At 37.7% G+C, this 21,747-nt stretch overlaps 1 protein-coding gene across 5 annotated transcripts in view; it reads left to right on the top strand.

The window, feature by feature from the left end:
- Positions 1-21,747, top strand: part of UEVLD (UEV and lactate/malate dehyrogenase domains) — a 56,945-nt gene that overhangs the window by 11,984 nt on the left and 23,214 nt on the right. For 4 of the 5 annotated variants that reach the window (XR_007130558.1, XR_007130559.1, XM_047747433.1 and 1 more), the window contains exons 4-7: positions 3,899-4,062; positions 11,224-11,359; positions 12,101-12,219; positions 16,965-17,067. Coding sequence is in view for 3 of the 5 variants with exons in the window: in XM_047747433.1 (XP_047603389.1) it covers positions 3,899-4,062; positions 11,224-11,359; positions 12,101-12,219; positions 16,965-17,067 (522 nt within the window). In the remaining 2 variants the exon portion in view is untranslated. The remainder of the gene's footprint in view (positions 1-3,898; positions 4,063-11,223; positions 11,360-12,100; positions 12,220-16,964; positions 17,068-21,747) is intronic. The other variant, XM_047747435.1, reaches the window with a different exon arrangement.

Below are 21,747 nucleotides of genomic sequence, written 5' to 3'. Positions count from 1 at the left end.
GGAAGGATATTATCCAAAATCACTAATACAGTGTTTATAGAAAATGCTTGATAAATATTTATTGAATGGTTGAGTTTGTTTATTTGGTTTCTGACTAATAAATGAATTTGCTGGGCATGTGAGAAAGGAGGTGCCCTGAAAAAAGGGCTGAGGAGGATTTGAAAACAAATGGGGAGAGAACAGTGGAGTTTGCTCCTTTACCAAAGGTTCAGCTCTGTACTGTGGGAATACACTACTTAAAAGGCACAAAGAAGCTATATTTCAGGGGACTTTTTTTCAAAGCAGGTGCTTCATTTCAGTAGTCCCCAGACTGTTATAAACCCTCCCTAATTTCTTCCCATCCGTAATCGTCATTGCCAGGGGTGCGCTCATCTTTTATTCATGTCCCACTATGACACCTGCTTTGGCACAAGAAATGCATAGAAATTCAGTTTGGTTTTTATACATAGCAATGTGGTTGCAGATGAAAGTCGCTAGCAGTGAGCTCTGCAGAAACTGCAAAATTGATTTTCATTTTCCTCCTTGCTCCTTTCCTGCCAAGCTCTCAGAATCTTTCCAGGCTGCCTAGAGAACTTTTCTCAGACCTGTTCCCCATTGCTTGTGTTCTGCATTTATTATGATTAGATATTAGAAAGAGAGAGAGAGAATTATTGCCTACCCTAATGACTGATTGGTTGATGGATTTCATTCCCAATTCTTACCCACCCCAGTGATGTCAAGAGTAATTATATATTAACAGAGGAGCTCATGAATTTAAATGAGTCACTGCTCAGTGTGGGGAAGTAACAGGAGGGTGTAAAACTTATTTTAATATCATTGGTATGATGCCCCTCATTGGCATTCTGCCTTTCCAAGAGCCAAGGAGTTATTTCATTGATTCTTACACTGGGTCTTCCAAGGTGATAATGGTACCTGCAGTACCTTTATCTTTGCAGTACACTCTTTTTTTTCCTCTGCTTTTGAGTAGAATTATATCAACTCAGTGTGATCCACACTAGTTATTTCCTGCCGATCAGATGGTCAGAATGTATTATCTTTATTGTCTGTAAAATGGCACAATAGTACAGCCTCGCTCTAGGACTATGAGGATTAAATGAATTACTGGCACGTAATAGATGCTTAATAAATGTTGACCATGATTATATTTCTGCTTATATTTCTTTCAGTTACTAGTTTTATTAGTATAATAATAATGTATACTCATGCTAAGAAAATTTAAACAATTGAGAAAGGATGAGGTTAAGCTTGTAACTAACTTCCTACCCACTCCTATTCCCTTGATGAGTCTTCCATTGATACTTCCTTATACATACCTGCAGACATTTCTCAATTATTTCTTATTATCTCTCCAAGATTGTGTCAAGGTTGTGATGACACTTTTTCTTCATCCACTCATTCTTTAGAGATGTGTATTCATCTTAATAAGATGATATGCATCTGAACTTTATTTACAGCTAACTTAAATTATACTTTTATGATATAATTACTTCAGATCTGAGGACTTGACCAGGAGTTCTGACTCTTTGGCATCGAATTATTGAAAGCTAAATGGGCAGGGTAGGAGGCAGGGCATTTGCTGACAGAAAAGAATGGAGAAGAAGGAAGGAAGAAGAGAACAGAACACCAGTAGTGAATCTTACCAGTTAGACATGGGAATCAGGCTCAACCATTGCTTTGCCAAGCATGGGCTATGAAAATGCATGGACGCTCCTGGGGAGGGGCATTGAGAGATGCAGCAGATCCTTGATCAATTAGGAAGGTACCATCAATAGACATTTCTTTCCTTTTCTTTAATGTGTAATGATTAACACAGAAAGTGGAACCATCAGGATTTGGGCTACTATAACTATATTATGAAACAAAAAAATTTGCATGGCGTAGAATGATGGCTTTCAAATGTTTTGATTGTGACACACAATAAGAAATACTTTTATATACATAGTGTACACATGGGTGTGCAAACACACACTGTATACATATATATCTTAAACACCATACTACCTGTCATTTATTTTATTTTCAATTCCATTTTAAGATATTGTTTGCAGCCTGCTAAATTAATTTTGTGACCGAATTATCATGACCACAATTTGAAAAACACTACTCTAGAAAATATATAATATTTGACAGAGTAACTACTTCTGGAGGAATCTGATGGTGTGTCTCAGTACCTGTCAGTCACTTTGTGGTGCTTTGATCACATGACTTTATAATCATAGAATTATCTGTGGATCAATTGTAATATTATGCCTATACCCAAATTGTAAATATTTAGACACTATGGTAATGAATGTTGACTATACTTATTGTAGTGATCATTTTGCAGTATATACAAATATCAAGACATTGCATTATACAGTGAAACTAGTATGATATATGTCAGTTGTATCCCAATTTAAAAAATTGTTTTAAGACTTAGACAAAAGTAGAAGAGGAGTGTGGTCCTGAGAACTAAATCACATGGAAAGCTTTTAAAAAATGTTATCCACACCCGTCCCATTGAATCAGAAGCTTTGGGGGAGTGGCCCAGATACTGGTATGTTTCCAAGTTCCTTAAGTGCTTTTAATGTGAAGACAGGGCTGAGTATCCTTGTATTTTTAGAGGAGGAACCAAGATGAGAAAAGCAGCTGTGAGTGGAAGGAAGATCTTCTTAGTAAAAAAGGATTGTAGTGGAAAATAAAACTTGGCCTATTTCCAAAATGGGTTTGAGGTAAATTACAAAAATTGCCAACCCTTCATGGTATTCCCCATGTCATGCACCGTTCTAAGAATTGCATACCTTAACTAACTTTTACATACCTTAACTAACTTCATCCTCACAACAACCCAATGGGGTCAGAGGTATAATTATTTCCATTTTATAGGGGAAGGAATTGAGGCACAGGGAAGTTAAGGAACTTGCCTAAAAATCATAAAGCTAGTCATGGGTGAAACTAGGATTTGAACCTGGGCATTCTTGCTCCTGAGCTGCCCTGGTCACAAGTATAGTGAAAGACATGCAGTAAGACCTGTCAGGAGATAGGACAGAACAGCTAAGGTAATTGATCAGATTTCTAGTTTAAGTTTAGTTTTTTACATTTTTATTAGGCTTAGCTTTGGGCTTGCTGGCATCCAGAGCCGTGAGAGATTTTTGCTCTTGGTAGGCTTGAGGTATGTACGTAGTAACTGGTTAACACTGAAAGGGCCTGCACTCAAGTTCCTGTCTCTCTGTACGCTCCATTTTAAGAACCACTGGACGAGGTAACTCTGGAGGTTATTTTCAGCTCCGAGTTCGATATGTCTAACCCAGCTCGTTCGCGCTTAAGGAGCAAATTGAGGGTTGGTATCAAAAGTATTGACTTTGTCTTTGTTGATTGATTCATTTTTCATTTGTTTCTTCATTCACTCACTCTTACTTATATAAGAAACCTTTTTTCTCAGCCAGTATGTTAGGCACTGTACTTGGTGCAGGGGATATAGAAATGAATAATACATCATCCTCTGGGAGTTTACATTGTGAAAGGAAACACAGACCCTGTAGGCAAATAACTTCAACGCAGTATAAGTATAAAAATAGAAAGTGTCCACTACCTTTCAAGAAAGGTGGAATAGCGCTGCTTGGGTGGAACAAAGAAGGTTGCATGGATAAGATGCTGCATCCCAGATTCCTGGCACAGCAGGTCTTATAAATATTTATGAATTGCATGAGCTGGTCGTTGTCTTAATTTAATTTCTTCAAGTGTTATGCTGGTGCTTTAATGGGAACGTGAAAATGGAGAGGTAGGCCTTGATTTATAAAAATCCTTAATATATACACTTGACTACACTACACGTCTTCAAATGCCACCTAGTTGTACCATAAATATGATGTGTGTGCTTCATCATTGTTTGAAAAAGTGTTTATTTTGTCTCAAATAGGTAATACGTATAATATACCAATTCGTTTGTGGATTTTGGATTCCCACCCTTTTGCTCCCCCCATTTGCTTCTTAAAGCCAACTGCAAATATGGGCATCTCAGTTGGAAAACATGTGGATGCTCAAGGCAGAATATACTTGCCCTATCTTCAGAACTGGAGCCATGTAAGATACTTTGGATTTTCTTTTACAAGTTTTTGTTTTTCTGAGTATCTGTCTTTATCCTAAGGGTACAGATAAGGTACTGAATTTTCTTTCAATGGTATTCCTTGTATGGACTTGAAAAATATTTTGAAACTGAGCTCCTTGGAGTTGCTCAAGTTCCAGAACCCCAGTGACAGACCGCAGCCTGTATGAAGTGCTCTCTCCAGGTTTGGAGCCAACTTTTATTTGCTTCCTCTTCTGATAGCTGCGCACTACTTGATAAAACATGTGAAAAGTTACTAGCAAGATATTGGACATTAGTTCCTAGTCCCTCCTTCTTAAAGATTCTTACGTACCCTCCTTCTTAAAGATTCTTACGTAATTTATGTAATTATTTGTAGTTTTGCCCAGTTTTAACCTTTATGTAAATTGAACCACACTGTATATAATCTTCTGTTACATGTTATGTTTTAACTGAGCATTAAGTTTTAACCAGTTTACTTGCTTTACAAGTTCTCACATGCAGTTCTGTTTTCTGGACTTTTCATCTACCATTACATTGTGCACTTCTCATTTTAAACAGTATTTTCAAAATACATCGTCTTTGGGGCGCCTGGGTCGCTCAGTGGGTTAAGCCACTGCCTTCAGCTCGGGTCATGATCTCAGAGTCCTGGGATCGAGCCCCGCATCGGGCTCTCTGCTCAGCAGGGAGCCTGCTTCCTCCTCTCTCTCTGCCTGCCTCTCTGCCTGCTTGTGATCTCTCTGTCAAATAAGTAAATAAAATCTTTTAAAAAAAAAATCGTCTTTAAATTGGTTGCCTGATGATTTCACATAAAAATATTGTCATAATGTATTTACAAATTGATCTGTTGTGAGAAATTTAATGATGAGCACCCTTAATATGTACATATAAATGTGTATATATTATAAATCTTTAATAATTTCCCATTGATAAATTTCTAAGAGCGGGATTGTTGGATCAAAGTTTATAAATATTTTGAAGGCTATTCTTATATATTGCCAAATTCATCTCCAAAAGGTAGACAATATGTATGTCAGCCATCACTTGAAATCAGCATAGAATCCCTGTTTTGTAGTACTTTCATTCTAACAGAAGGTACTATCATTAAAGCAAAACAAACCTTTGCTTCTCTCTATATATTTACTTAGAAGGATATAGAGTATGTTCTCCTTTTTGTAAGCAATTTCAATTTTTATGAAAGGATAATTTACGTGTCCAGGAAGTTGTAGGACAGGAGGACTGGGAACCCCTGAATGAGACTAAGGGTATGTCAAGAGTCAGGTGAAGCTGGAGTAGAGAATGGTGTTAGGATTACAACTTTTTTAAAAAAATATATATCCTATAAAAAAGGTGTGCAATTATTTTATCTTTATACTTTTCTATATATTTCATATATATAAAACCAATAAAAAGAAGAAAAGAAGAAATGCAAAAAGAAGGGATGCTCACCAGGTGGCTGGTAGAGATTAGGTGGAGGAACACTGACCTTTTACTTTATGAATCTGTACATGATTTGCTTTATTTGGTGACGTTAATAAATAAGATTCCCAGTTAAATGTGATAAATAGGGCATAATAAAAATTTGTCATTTGGAGGGACAAAAATGTTATCTTTTTAAAAAATTTTTAAATTAACATACAATGTATTATTAGCCCCAGGGGTACATGTCTGTGAATCACCAGGCTTACACACTTCACAGCACTCACCATAGCACATACCCTCCCCAATGTCCATAACCCAACCACCTCTCCCTACCCCCCCTACCCCTGGCAACCCTCAGTTTGTTTTGTGAGATTAAGAGTCTCTTATGGTTTGTCTCCCTCCCGATCCCATCTTGTTTCATTTATTCCTTTCCTACCCCCCAAACTCCCCACGTTGCCTCTCAAGTTCCTCATATCAGGGAGATCATATGATAATTGTCTTTCTCTGATTGACTTATTTCAGTAAGCATAATGCCCTCTAGTTCTATCCATGTCGTTGCAAATGGCAAGATTTCATTTCTTTTGATGGCTGCATAGTATTCCATTGTTTGTGTGTGTGTGTGTGTGTGTGTGTGTGTGTGTGTGTGTGTGTGTGTATACCACATCTTCTTTATCCATTCATCTGTTGATGGACATCTAGGTTCTTTCCATAATTTGGCTATTGTGGACATTGCTGCTATTAAACATTCAGGTGCACGTGCCCCTTCGGATCACTACATTTGTATCTTTAGGGTAAATACCCAGTAGTGCAATTGCTGGGTCAAAGGATAGCTCTATTTTCAACTTTTTGAGGGACCTCCATGCTGTTTTCCAGAGTGGTTACACCAGGTTGCATTCCCACCAACAGTGTAGGAGGGATTCCCCTTTCTCCGCATTCTTGCCAGCATCTGTCATTCCCTGACTTGTTATTTGAGCCATTCTGACTGGTTTGAGGTGGTATCTCATTGTGGTTTTGATTTGTATGTTCCTGATGCCAAGTGATGTGGAGTACTTTTTCATGTGTCTGTTGGCCATCTGGATATCTTTTTTTTTTTTTTTTAAAGATTTTATTTATTTATTTGACAGAGAGATCACAAGTAGGCAGAGAGGCAGGCAGAGAGAGAGGAGGAAGCAGGCTCCCTGCTGAGCAGAGAGCCCGATGCAGGGCTCGATCCCAGGACTCTGAGATCATGACCTGAGCCGAAGGCAGCGGCTTAACCCACTGAGCCACCCAGGCACCCCTGGATATCTTCTTTATAGAAATGTCTGTTTGTGTCCTCTGCCCATTTCTTGATTGGATTATTTGTTCCTTGGGTGTTGAGTTTGATAAGTTCTTTATAGATTTTGGATGCTAACCCTTTATCTGATATGTTGTTTGCAAATATCTTCTCCTATTCTGTCAGTTGTCTTTTGGTTGTGTTAACTGTTTCCTTTGCTGTGCAAAAGCTTTTGATCTTGATGAAGTCCCAATAGTTCATTTTTTTTTAAAGATTTTATTTATTTATTTGACAGAGAGAAATCACAAGAAAGCAGAGAGGCAGGCAGAGAGAGAGGAGGAAGCAGGCTCCCTGCTGAGCAGAAAGCCCGATGTAGAGCTCGAACCCAGGACCTGGGATCATGACCTGAGCCGAAGGCAGCGGCCTAACCCACTGAGCCACCCAGGCGCCCCCCAATAGTTCATTTTTGCCCTTGCTTCCCTTGCCTTTGGTGATGTTCCTAGGAAGAAGTTGCTGTGGCTGAGGTCGAAGAGATTGCTGCCTGTGTTCTCCTCAATGATTTTGATGGATTCCTTTCTCACATTGAGGTTCTTCATCCATTTTGAGTCTGTTTTCGTTTGTGGTGTAAGGAAATGATCCAGTTTCATTTTTCTGCATGTGGCTGTCCAGTTTTCCCAACACCATTTGTTGAAGAGACTCTCTTTTTTCCATTGAGCATCCTTTCCTGCTTTGTCGAAGATTAGTTGACCATAGAGTTAAGGGTCTATTTCTGGGCTTTCTGTTCTGTTCCATTGATCTATGAGTCCATTTTTGTGCCATACCATGCTGTCTTGATGATGACAGCTTTGTAATAGAGCTTGAAGTCTGGAATTGTGATGCCACCAACTTTGGCTTTCTTTTTCAGCATTCCTCTGGCTATTCAAGGTCTTTTCTGGTTCCATATAAATTTTAGGGTTATTTGTTCCATTTCTTTGAAAAAAATAGATGGTATTTTGATAGGAATTGCATTAAACGTGTAGATTGCCTTAGGTAGCATAGACATTTTCATAATATTTGTTCTTCCAATCCATGAGCATGGAACATTTTTCTATTTCTTTGTGTCTTCCTCAATTTCTTTCATGAGTACTTTATAGTTTTCTGAGTACAGATTCTTTGCCTCTTTGGTTAGGTTTATTCCTAGGTGTCTTATGGTTTTGGGTGCAACTGTAAATGGGATTGACTCCTTAATTTCTCTTTCTTCTGTCTTCTTGTTGGTGTATAGAAATGCAGCTGACTTCTGTGCATTGATTTTATACTCTGACACTTTACTGAATTCCTGTTCAAGTTCTAGCAGATTTGGAGTAGAGTCTTTTGGATTTTCCACATATAGTATCATATCATCTGCAAAGAGTGATGGTTTGACTTCTTCTTTGCCGATTTGGATGCCTTTAATTTCTTTTTGTTGTCTGATTGCTGAGGCTAGGACTTCTAGTACTATGTTGAATAGCAGTGGTGATAATGGACATCCCTGCCGTGTTCCTGACCTCAGAGGAAAAGCTCTCAGTTTTTCTCCATTGAGAATGATATTCTCTGTGGGTTTTTCATAGATAGCTTTGATAATATTGAGGTATGTACCCTTTCTCCCTACACTGTGAGGAGTTTTGATCAAGAAAGGATGCTTTACTTTGTCAAAAGCTTTTTCAGCATCTATTGAGAGTATCATGTGGTTCTTGTTCTTTCTTTTATTAGTGTATTGTATCACATTGATTGATTTGAGGATGTTGAACCAACCTTGCCGCCCTGGAATAAATCCCACTTAGTTGTGGTGAATAATCCTTTTAATGTACTGTTGGATCCTATTGGCTAGTATTTTGGTGAGAATTTTTGCATCTGTGTTCATCAAGGATTTTGGTCTGTAATTCTCTTTTTTGATGGGATCTTTGTCTGGTTTTGGGATCAAGGTAATGCTGGCCTCATAAAATGAGTTTGGAAGTTTTCCTTCCATTTCTATTTTTTTTTTGGAGCAGTTTCAGGAGAATAGGAATTAATTCTTCTTTAAATATTTGGTAGAATTCCCCTGGGAAGCCGTCTGGCCCTGGGCTCTTGTTTGTTGGGAGATTTTTGATAACTGCTTCAGTCTCCTTACTGGTTAGGTATGTTCAGGTTTTCTATTTCTTCCTGGTTCAGTTGTGGTAGTTTATATGTCTCTAGGAAAACATCCATTTCTTCCAGATTGTCAAATTTGCTGGTGTATAGTTGCTCATAATTTGTTCTTATAATTGTTTGTATTTCTTTGGTATTGGTTGTGATCTCTCCTCTTTCACTCATGACTTTATTTATTTGGGTCCTTTCTCTTTTCTTTTTGATAAGTCTTGCCAGGGGTTTATCAATATTATTAATTCTTTCAAAGAACCAGCTCCTAGTTTCATTAAATGTTCTACTGGGTTTTTTTGGTTTCTATTTCATTGATTTCTGCTCTGATCTTTATTATTTCTCTTCTCCTGCTGGGTTTAGGCTTTCTTTGTTGTTCTTTCTCCAGCTCCTTTAGGTTTAGGGTTAGGTTGTGTACAAAAATGTTATCTTAATGTTTAGTTTCGTGACTGAAATTGAAATCTTTTTCATATATCAATCGATTATGTATGCTCCTTCTTTTTTGAATTGTCTGTTTATCTTCTTCATCCATTTTTAATCCTTCTTTTTAAATTTTTTTGTAAGCTGTCCTCAAACAGTATTTTGACATCTGTGCCCTGTTTTGGGAATTCATATTTCCTATTTCCACTTTCTGGTTTTCACTGGGATCTCTTTTCATAGTTTTGTTCATATAGTAAATACTCAGAGATAGTCCCATAGTCTAGTTGAGATTGTGCTTGATTTCAGTTCAAACAGTATTGATTCCATTTTACTGTTTGAACCTCTTTACTATATATAAGCTAAAACAAGTTTTTTTTTTAATTTAAACTAGTCTTAAGAAGACAATACATTATTTAAATTGCCCTATTTAAAAGTACTACAGTAACTTTTAAGTTGCACATGCAGTTGGAATTTTAATTATGTAGTAGAATTACATAGAATTTTGGAACTGGAAGAAATCTAGAGGCTGTCTAGGCCAAGGATTGCAGACGTTTTCTGCATTTGGAATTATAATTATATAGTAGAATTACATAGAATTTTGGAGCTGGAAGAAATCTAGAGGCTGTCTAGGCCAAGGATTGCAGGCGTTTTCTCTGAGAGATTCAGTGTGCTATGTTAGGCCTACAGAATTTTGTTGAACAGCAAAAGTGGTTTTGTTTTGTTCTTAACCTGAATTTGAATGCCTATGTGTATACTCTTTCCAATTTGCCACAATAACCATCTCCCTAAATTTTCTCATACTTGACAACTTCACACATTATTATCTGCTTGGTCTTGAAAAGTGTTTGAGTTTTTGATCCTAATAATTTCACCCTCTTGATTTATAAATAGTGAAACTCAGACTCTGATAAATTAAGCATTTTTTAAAATAAGCAAACTAGTGAATATTTTTAATAATAATAAATATTTTACACTTATAGCATGTAGGTTACATGCATTTGTTTCTCATAACAGCCACTTGAGATTTATTTTTCATATTATATTGCATATTAATATATTATATTTTTCATATTATACTGCTGATAAACTGAAGGTCAGAGAGTTTAAGTGGATGGCTTAATAAATTAATAGAAACAGTACTGGGTTAGATAATATTTTATCAGTGTTTATTGATTTGATAATATATAGGAGAAAAAAATTTTTTTGAGGGTTTTTTTTTTTTTAACAGATTTTACTTTTACTTTTTTGATAGAGAGGGTGTATGCACACTTGGAGCGGGAGGAGGGACAGAGGCAGAGGGAGATAGAGAATCTCCACACCAGGAGTGGTGCCCAGCCCGGGGCTTGAGCTTATGTCCCTGAGATCACCACCTGAGCTGAAACCAAGAGGCAGACACTCAACCAACTGAGCCACTGAGCCACCCAGGCGCCCCTGTTTTGTTTTTTCTTTTAGGAAATACACACTAAAGTATTTAGGGGTGAAAAGGTATTAATCTGCAATTTATTCTCAGCTGGTTCAGAAAAATATAGAGAGGGAAGGAAATAGAAAATATCTGTGCTAAAACATTAACATTTGAGTGAGCTGGGTGAAGAGCATATGAAAATTTTTTGTACTTGTTTTTGTAACTTTTCTGTAAGTCTGCACTTATTTTAAAATAAATACAGACAATTCCTGAACATAGGTACTTTGCTATAAGCACATTCATGTTATTTTCCCATCGTTTGGTGATATGGATTAGCATTTCTCTAATTTTCAGTTTAAAGAATTAAATAATTTTTCAGTTAAAAGTCTTATGTATTTTGTATGGTAGTTTTTAAAAACTAAGAGCATAATACAAAACTTTCTGTTCATTAACTTCATAATAATATATAGGTTAACAAGGTAATATTCTTTAGGAAAATTTTTACATAACTTTTCTTTTTGTATTCTGCAGCCTAAATCTGTCATTGTTGGGCTAATTAAAGAAATGATTGCCAAGTTTCAAGAGGAACTTCCCCTGTATTCTCTACCATCATCTGATGAGGCACGGCAGGTAGACTTGCTAGCCTATATTGCAAAAATCACTGAAGGTTTGTATTTTTGTTAATGAGAGAGTTATGAATTTACAATTTCTCACTAATATCCTTTACTCTCTGCTACTGTATTTCTGTAAATAAATATATTCATGTATCTGTACATATCTCTGTTGAATCAAAAATTCCTGTACATCTATTATAGGGTGTTACCCTACAGTTCCAATAATTATAGTTTCTTAAAATGTAAAAGATTGCTCTTACACTGACAGATAAAATAATTCTGTGTTTTATTCAAAATCACTTGATATGACAATCCCAAACCTTTTTCATCATATGAACCGTTTTCATTATATTTTTGTGGCTTTTTGCCTCATTCAATAAATGATTGGATCAGAAAATTTATGATTCTCAATGTTTCTCATTGAGGATAAAGCAAAATATCCATGCTTATAAAATTCAGTGAGGTGTTAAACATTTTTGCATTATAGACCAGAGTAGTAAGAATCAGAATGTCATTCAGGATGATGGAAATTCTATTTTTCAGTCTTACATAATGTTTTGAATGTTTAGAAAGATACTTTCTTTTTAAAGGGGTAGTCTCTGTTTATTAGAATATTTACTGAGATTTCCTATCTGTCTTGCATTTCACTTGTTCAGATATTTTCGAGTGCTTCTTATGGGCTAACACCATGTTTTCTGTCCAAGTTACTAAAAGTTGGTGTATTTTTTTAAGACCCTAAAAAAGATTTTTGATATTATTTCAAGAATTTCATGATAATCCACTTTTATTTCTAGGTGTCTCAGACATAAATTCAAAGAACTGGGTAAATCACGAGCATAAAACAGTCAATAAAATTACCGTGGTTGGAGGTGGAGAGCTGGGTATTGCCTGCACATTAGCAATCTCAGCAAAGGTATGTAAGCATGGTGGTTATAAATCCATCTGTTATATTGCTATACTTTTAGGCAGTTTATGCTTAACACACAGGAAATAATGGCTTCATTTTGTCATGTGGAAAAACTTCATTTTGCCTTAAAATATATTTAGTAAGTTGGCAAAAAAAAAAAGTTGAAAGCTCTCATCAGGGATATTGCTTCTTAATTAGTACTTAGTCATGGAATAGGCTTTAAAAAAGTGATTTGAACAATGGGCTCATCATCCTATTCCAAGGGAAGCCTCAACATGACATTCATCTGACTTAGTCACCAATTCCTTTGTGTTTTCTGAGTCATGCTGCTTTAATTAAGCTCTTATTTAATATAATACTTAATTTTAGCTCTTTCTAAAATTAACAATTTTTCCTTAAAAATTGCCTTTTCTTGTGTAATTACTCCACTTTCTCTTACGATCATAGTTTCTAAATTGAGATTGTATACTAGTTTGAAATTTGTTTATTTTTCCCTCAGTCCTTTTTACTGGATCTTTTGTATATAAATTATTTTGAGAAAGGCTTAAATTCCCTTCCAGACAGGTTCAAAAGCCCTTCCAAGGTCTTGGTATCAGGATAACAGCATGTCTGTGTCTTTTCAGGGATACAGTCCAGAGTGGAGTAGCTGTCCCTCTCTGTTTATTTGGTAGCTGGTGTTTTGTTTTTTCTTTCTATTAAAATTTGATTGTCAGGCACCTGGGTGTCTCAGTCGGTTAAGTGTCTGCCTTCGGGCTCAGGTCATGACCCAGGAGTCCTGGGATCGAACCCCACATTGGACCCCCTGCTTAGTGGGGAGTCTACTTCTCCCTCTGCCCCTCACCCTGCTTGTGCTCTCTTTCTCTCTCTCTCTCTCAAATAAATTAAGTCTTTAAAAATTTTGATTGTTTGTCATCTAGATTCTTCCCTTTTTATTTCAGACTCAGGTGTGTCTTAGAGATAAATTGTACTTTAATAAATAATTAAATTGTATGCAGGGAGCTAGAAAATTTTAAATGCCAGCTGCACAGAACAATATAGTCTAACTTTTAAAAAAAGATTTTATTTACATGAGAGAGAGAGAGAGGGCCTGAATGAGAGAGTGAGAGAGAGCAGGAGCAGGGGGAGGAGCAGAGGGGAAAGCAGACTCCCCTCGGAACACGGAAGCCTGATGCAGGGCTCGATCCCAGAACCCGGGGATCATGACCTGAGCCCGAAGGCAGACACTTAACCGACTGAGCCACCCAGGCACCCCAACATACGCTAACTTTCGACATCGTTTCCTTTCCTCCACTCTCCATGTAAATATATTAGTCCCACTTAATTTGAACTGTTTTCAGTTCCTCTGTTACTAAACAGAATGCTTCTGTAAACATTTCTTTAAAAGTTGCTTATTTTCTCCTCTGAATTTTTGTTTAGTTGTACATAATCTCAAAAACGGTACTAGTGTATGTGGGGATGCCTGGGTGGCTCTGTCAGTTGAACATCTGCCTTCGGCTCAGGTCATGATCTCAGGGTCCTGGGATAGAGCCCCACATCAGGCTCCCTGCTCTGGGTGGAGCCTGCTTCTCCCTCTCCCTCTGCCTGCCACTCCCTCTGCTTATGCTCTCTCTCTCTTTCTCTAATAAATAAAATCTTTTTTTTTTTTTAAAAAGATTTTATTTATTGGGGCACCTGGGTGGCTCAGTGGGTTAAAGCCTCTGCCTTCGGCTTGGGTCATGATCCCGTGGTCCTGGGATCGAGCCCCACATCGGGCTCTGTGCTCAGCGGTGAGCCTGCTTCCCTTCTCCTCTCTCTGCCTGCCTCTCTGTCTACTTGCAATCTCTGTCAAATAAATAAATAAAATCTTAAAAAAAAAAAAAGATTTTATTTATTTATTTATTTATTTGACAGAGAGGGAGAGAGAGATCACAAGTAGGCAGAGAGGCAGGCAGCGAGAAAGGGGGAAGCAGGCTCCCTGTTGAGCAGACAGCCCGATGTGGGGCTCGATCCCAGGACCCTGAGACCATGACCTGAGCCAAAGGCAGAGGCTTAACCCACTGGGCCATCCAGGTGCCCAATAAAGAAAATCTTTAAAAACAAAACAAAAACAAAACAGGGCGCCTGGGTGGCTCAGTTGTTAAGCATCTGCCTTCAGCTCAGGTCATGGGGATCGAGCCCCATATCAGGCTCCTTGCTCAGCAGGAAGCCTGCTTCTCCCTCTCCCATTCCCTTTCTTGGGTTTCCTCTCTCACTGTGTCTCTCTCTGCCAAATAAATAAATAAAACCTAAAACACACACACACACTAAAAAACAGCACTGGTCAATCAGAGGGCATGAATGGTCTTTACAGTACTTATTACATATTTCTAGATAGTGCTTCAGGAAATCAGAACTAATCCTTGCTGCTAGTAATAGTATGATCATCAGTCTGATTTTTTACATCCTAACAGTACTGAGTTTTATCAATTTTGTTGGGTTTTGGTTAAGTACCACAAGGCCCCTTAAAGTCATGTTTCTTTAACTGTTGGAAGAGTCTCACTCTCAGTATTCTTTTGTCTGTAAACTTTCTAAATGGCAATTTTTCCATGTGTCTTGTGAACATTGATATTTTGATGCAAGATACAACCTATCAAGTATTATGATACAGTAGTAGTCATAATGGTGTCCATAGTAGTGGTGCAGGTAGCAGTAGGAATTAACCTTTGCTGAATGCTTACTAGGTGCTAGGGACTCAGTGAAAGACTAAATTTTACTAAACTTTACCTAACCCTGTATGTTTGGTACTGTCATTACTGGCATTTTACAAATGAAGAAATCAAGGCAGAGGGAGGTTATGCAACTCACCTAAAGTCACACTGTTAATAAATGGAGGCAGGATTTGAAGTGAGGCAGCCTGTTTACAGAGCCTGTATTCTAAATCTTACTGCTCAGTGTGTGGCTTTTAGACCAGAAGCACGAGCAATATCTGAGATCTTATTAGAATTTCGTTATCTAAGGCCCCACCCCAGACCTATGGAAGCAAACCTGCATTTTAACACAACCCCTGGTGTTCCATGTGCTGTCCTGATCTATTAAGTGGTGATCACTTAAACCTTGGGAGGTTTTGCTCTAAACCGCTATGTTATACTTCCACATTATTGCTGTTGTCCTTACAGACAGACATTTCTAGTCTTTTGAATTTCTTTATATGCATCATGTTACACGTATACTAATAAACTTGCAGATAATCTCTATAAGTGAGATAAGTGGATTAAAGGAATTACTGTGTTTTTAAATTCTGATAGAACTTGTCAAATTATCCCCCATATCAGTTGTACCAGTTTATTGTCATACCCATAGTGTGTAAGAATACCCATTTTCCCACACTACTGCTGTTTAACTTTTGGATCTGTGTGTGTCTCATAAATAAAAATGGTAACTCATCGTTTTCTTTGCATTTTTCTTTGGAGCGTAGTTGACAATAATAAAATTAATAGGTAAAATTGCCAGCTCTGGGTCACATATTAATCCTCCTAACCCCATGAAGTAAGGCCAAGTTCAGCAACTTGCCCAGCATCACAGAGCTAATAAATAGTGTAGCTGGGTTGTTTTCTTTTGTACTTTCTGCCTGATGGTCTGGTAGACCTCTGGGTACTCTTGCCTCTGCACTCTAATATAAGAAAGATCCTCAGGGGCGCCTGGGTGGCTCAGTGGGTTAAGCCGCTGCCTTCGGCTCAGGTCATGATCTCAGGGTCCTGGGATCGAGTCCCGCATCGGGCTCTCAGCTCAGCAGGGAGCCTGCTTCCCTCTCTCTCTCTCTCTGCCTGCCTCTCCGTCTACTTGTGATCTCTCTCTGTCAAATAAATAAATAAAATCTTTAAAAAAAAAAAAAAAAAGAAAGAAAGATCCTCACACTGCTTAGCACTTTAGAAAAAGACCTTCCACAAAGGTAATTTGACTCGGAGGAGTTTCTGTGCCGTCATTTACTGTTAGCCTACCAGGGCACTTAGGGAGCCATCTGCAGGCATGCGGAGTGTTTTCCATGAGATCTCTGAGGAGGGTTCTCCATGATAATAGCATTTTATTTTAGATTTATGGCTATTATCCTCATTTTATTTTATTTTTTTTTAAGGATCTATTTAGAGAGAGAGCACGAGCGAGAGAGAGAGTGGTAGCAAGAGAGAACAGGAGCGAGAGAGAGAAAGAGCATAAACGGGGAGGCACAGGAGCAGAGGAGGAGGGAGAAGCAGGCTCTCTCCTAGGACCCTGGGATCATGACCTGGGCTGAAGGCAGACGCCACCGAGGTGCCCCATTATCCTTTTTTTAAAAGAGAAACTTGGCATTGGTATTGACAATGAGGCACTAAAACAGAGCAAAAATTACTCTTAAGTACTTTCAGAATGACATTATGACATATATACAGAATGACATATTATATATGACATTCATATAATGAAATTATGACATTAAATTGAAAACATAAGCTCAAGAACAACAGCAAGTGTTTTGAGTCCACCAACTCATCCTTATTACTCATTGTCCCATCAAAGGGAATCTGCAGTCTGCGACTTCTGAGTTAAGTCCTGCTAGGTCCCAATTTTCAGTCAAGTGTAAAGGATCACATTGCTCAAGTTCATGGTAGTTTCTTGCTTGCATGTCCTTTTATTGCTGTTGTGTTACTTTTCCTACATAAGTCCTGTGCATTCTCCTTTAGTTTCACTTCTGAATAAATTTAACCGAGAACTGGCTGTGTTTGCATAATGCTGTATGTTCTTCTTATTGTACTGTACAGGGCATTGTGGACAGACTGGTCCTCTTGGACCTCTCAGAAGAGACAAAAGGAGGGGTGATGGACCTTGACATCTTTAGCCTGCCTAATGTGGAGATCAGCAAAGGTCTGGTTATTCTGCTTAAAAGATGTTTGCCTTATTTGTTCTTGTATTTGAGTCCTAGAATTTTTTTTTTAATGCACTTTTCTTTTAGATCAGTTTTAAGTGCACAGCAACATTGAGCAGATTTCCCATATATATCCCTTATCATTGCACATGTACAGTCTCCGCCATTGTCAACATTCCCCACCAGAGTGGCACAGTTATAACACATCACTGTTATCCAAAATCCATACTTTACATTCCGGTTTACTCTTGGTGTTGTACACCCTGTGGGTGTGGACAAATCTGTAATGACATGTATTTACCATTATAGTGTCTTTCACTACTCCAAAAATCCTCTGTGCTCTTCCTTGAGTCATGGAATTTTAATGTTAGAAAGCACATTAAAGATCACCTAGTCCAAGTTCCTCATTTTACATATTGGGAAACTAAGATTAAAATAAATTAAGTGACTTAACCCAAAGTCATACAGAGATTGTAACTGGTTACATTAACAAGAGTCAGATGAGCTGATTGGTCAGAAGGATTTAGTCTGTCTTTGACTTATACTGTAATATAAATTTGTTTTCTTTGATTGCTTCCATTCTCATAATATATTGGTTAAGATCAATGGTTTTAGAGTTAGATAGGGGGTTGCATCCCAGCTCTGCCATGTTATAGCTCCGACATTTGTCAGGTTATATAACCTCTTAAAGTTTAGGGACACCTGGGTGGCTCAGTCTGTTAAGCGATTGCCTTCAGCTCAAGGTCATGATCTCAGGTTCCTGGGATTAAGTCCCACATCTGGCTCCTTGCTCAGTGGGAGGCCTGCTTCTCCTTCTGCCTGCTCTGCCTGCTGCTCCCCCTGCTTGTGTTCTCTCGCTCTCTGACAAATAAATAAATAAAATCTTAAAAAAAAAAACTCTCAAAATTTAGTTTTATCATCTATAAAGTGGGAATAATACCTACCTCTTGGCATATGGCAGAGGGTTAAGATTTTTTACAAAAAATGTCTATCTCTTTCACTAGAAATTTATTGTTAAGATAAGTTTTAATAAGAACAAAAGGATTTCTTATCATTAATAAATAAAATTTTAAATGTTGGGAAAGTAGTTTTTTATCTCATCTTTTTTTTTTTTAAAGATTTTATTTATTTATCTGACAGAGAGAGAAATCACAAGGAGGCAGAGAGGCAGGCAGAGAGAGAGGAGGAAGCAGGCTCCCCGCCGAGCAGAGAGCCCGATGTGGGGCTCGATCCCAGGACCCTGGAATCATGACCCGAGCCGAGGGCAGAGGCTTAACCCACTGAGCCACCCAGGCGCCCCTATCTTTTTTTTTTTTTTAAAGATTTTATTTATTTATTTGACAGAGAGAGATCTCAAGTAGGCAGAGAGGTAGGCAGAGAGAGAGGGGAGGAAGCAGGCTCCCTGCGGAGCAGAGAGCCCGATGCGGGGCTCGATCCCAGGACCCTGGGACCGTGACCTGAGCTGAAGGCAGAGGCTTTAACCCACTGAGCCACCCAGGCGCCCTTATCTCATCTTTTTAATTTAAAAATTTCCATATATTTTTATAATGTACATAATGTATTAGTGTGAACATAAATATAAGTTGATACCATATTTGGGGATGTGGGCTTGAAAATATTTTATTACTAGAGATGCATGATCAAAAAAATTGGAAGACCAGGTTATAGCTGAAGTCAGGTTGTAATATGTTCTGGTTGTTTGGCTTTCCTTACTTGGGTCCCCTGTACTCCTTGACTATATTGTCCCCAAAAAATTAAAATGGTGACACAAACCTAAATGTACAAAGAACAATAGTGGGTGAGAAAAATTGAAGTTATACCTGCAGGTTGTAAAAATTGGGTGTAATAGTTAAAGTAAGCCTCTGGATCCCTGTAGGATACAACAAGTTCATTTTTGTTGTCTGGAAAGAATACAGTATTTGCTTTAACGATCCTTTTGTAGGCCTCATACAGAGGATCCTTTAGAGAGCTGGATATTCTCTTGTGCCTATCATTTCTAAGTACTAAAATTCTTTAGGGACCTTTTAACTCTTCCAAATCACTTTAGGAGACTTTAGTATATGGACCCTAGAGGCTGTGAGGCCTTTTAGGATCTGAAGAAATTTCTGCCTGTGTAACTCATTAACCATCAATAACTATTGTTTCATATAATTGAAAGAATAAACCCTTGGAGTAGATGTATAGTGTGTGGTGCTTGCCACCACGTGGGGAATGTCGAATGAGTCCATACCGTCTTGGGGCAACTTTCATGTCCCATTTGTTAATTTGGTTATATGTTCCTGCTAACACAGAATTTAATTACTACTCCATGAACAATTTTAAATACAATGTTAACGAATGTCTCATAAGTATATTCCATATTACGGAGAAGTGCATGAGTAATTTTGGGAAATTAGGGTCAATGGTGTCAGAAATTTGAGAAATGCTCCATCATGACAGGCATTGGTGACTGCGACTAACCATCCTAGAGTTATGCTTTGGCTCCACTTGGACTTTTTCAAAATAGTTATTAAAACATTTGGGGGGGTTGGGAGATGCCTGGGTGGCTCAGTTAAGCATCTGCCTTTGGCTCAGGTCATGCTCCCAGGGTCCTGGGATGGAGCTCCACATTGGCTCCCTGCTCAGCAGGGAGTCTGCTTCTCTCTCTGCCTCTCCTCCCTGCTTGTGTTCCCCCCTCTCTCAAAAATAAATAAAATCTTAAAAATAAAAACATTTTGGGGAAGGTTATCCATATATACAGATGAGCATGCAAATATACACATATGCCCACAGTTATGCTTGTGTAAGTATAGACTAAATCTGGAGAAATACAAAGGAATTATTAAGAATAGTTGCTTAAGGGGCACCTGGGTGGCTCAGTCCGTTAAGCATCTGCCTTCAGCTCAGGTCATGATCCCAGGATCCTGGGATCAGGCTCCTGGCTCAGTGTGGAGCCTACTTCTCCCTCTCCCTCTGTCTGCCATTCCCCCCGTTTGTGCTCTCCCTTTCTCTCTCTGTCAAAAAAATAAATACAATCTTTAAAAAAAAAAATAAAAAAGGTGGTTGCTTCAGGAGTCAGACTGGAGAAACTGGTTTTGCACTTTTTTTTTTGCACTTATTTTTTGAAGTTAATATTTTTATTCCTTTATTTTTATTTTGTGCTAAAATACATTTATTTTGTACACTTGGGTGGCTCAGTCAGTTAACTGTCTGCCTTCGGCTCAGATCGTGATCCCAGGGTCACAGGGTCATGCTGCTTGTGCCCTCCCTCTCTCTCTCTCTCTCTGTCAAATAAATAAATAAATAAATAAATAAATAAATAAATAAAACCTTTAACTAAAAATAAATAAAATGAAATGAAATTTTAAAAAAGACATATAACGTAAAATTTACCAATAGTGACATTTAGGGCATTCACAGTGTTCTGCAGCCATCACCACTACCTAGTTCCAGAACATTTTGTCCCCCCAAAAGGAAACCATGTACACAATAAGCAATCACTCCCCATTTTCTGGCAACCACTAATCTGCCCTGTGGACTTGCCTATTCTGGATATGTCGTATAAATGGAATCATACAATATGTGGTCTTTCATGTCTGGCTTCTTTCACTTAGCATCATGTTTTCAACATTCATCCATATTATAGCATGTGTCAGTACATCATTCTTTTTATGGCTGAGTAATATTTCATATTCCACATTTTAATCATCCATCAGTCGATGGACCTTTGGGGTGTATCTTTTTGCTGTTGTGAATAGTGCTACTATGAACATTCATGTACAAGCTTTTGTTTGAAAAACTGTTTTTACTTCTTTTAGGTATATACTCAGAAGTAGAACTTCTTGCTTATATGGCAATTCTGTGTTGAAATTGTTGGTGAATTAATAGTGTGCTCTTGAATATCTTTTTTAACAGCATAGATAGATAGATCTAAATAGCTCTACTTCTTTGAACAGCTTCATAATATTTTGTCATATGGATGTCTGTCTCCTATTGGAAGACATTTAGGTTGTTTTTGGGTTTTTTTCTGCTTACAAATAATAGTGGAGAGAACATTGTTATACAAAAATTTCGTGTACTTCTCTAATTGGCAAGATAAGGTAGAATTACTGGGTCAAAAATCGATGTTTTCAAAATTTATATTGGTATTGGTAAATTGTTCCCAAAGAAGTTGAACCAATTTGTACTCTCTCTAATAGTACATAAGTGTTCCTGTTTGCTCTCTCTTGATTACTTTCATTCTTTTTTTTTAATTACTTTTATTCTACATTAAGCTTAGCTAATGGGATCATTGTCCTATGACATTTTGATCATGGTTATTATGTTTATTATGTTATCATGTTTACTATTATGTTTATCTTTTATCCCTAAATAACAACAATAGCACTTGACATTTTTCTAAGGAATCAGTAATATATGCTAGGTACTTCACATATATTCACTCACTGTTCCTTTTCTTTTATAGATGGCTCAGAGAGGTTGTGGTTTAGGACATGCAGTTAGTTAGAGGCTAAACTAGGATTTCAAACATAAGTTTGTTACCAATTTTACATGATGCACTCTAGAAATAGTCTGTGCATATGCAGGCATAAATGTTTGTCTTTGCATATGTGTGCATGATAGCATGTTGTTGACCTATGGAGCAAAGCAAAATATGCTCAATAGCCAGTGGTTCTTAAAACTTGAGTTGTGGATTAATC

The sequence above is a fragment of the Lutra lutra genome, chromosome 10 (assembly GCF_902655055.1).
Source record: "Lutra lutra chromosome 10, mLutLut1.2, whole genome shotgun sequence".
NCBI classification, from domain to species: Eukaryota; Metazoa; Chordata; class Mammalia; order Carnivora; family Mustelidae; genus Lutra; species Lutra lutra.
Note: the sequence above shows the minus strand (reverse complement) of the source record. Positions and strands in the feature narration are given on the sequence as shown.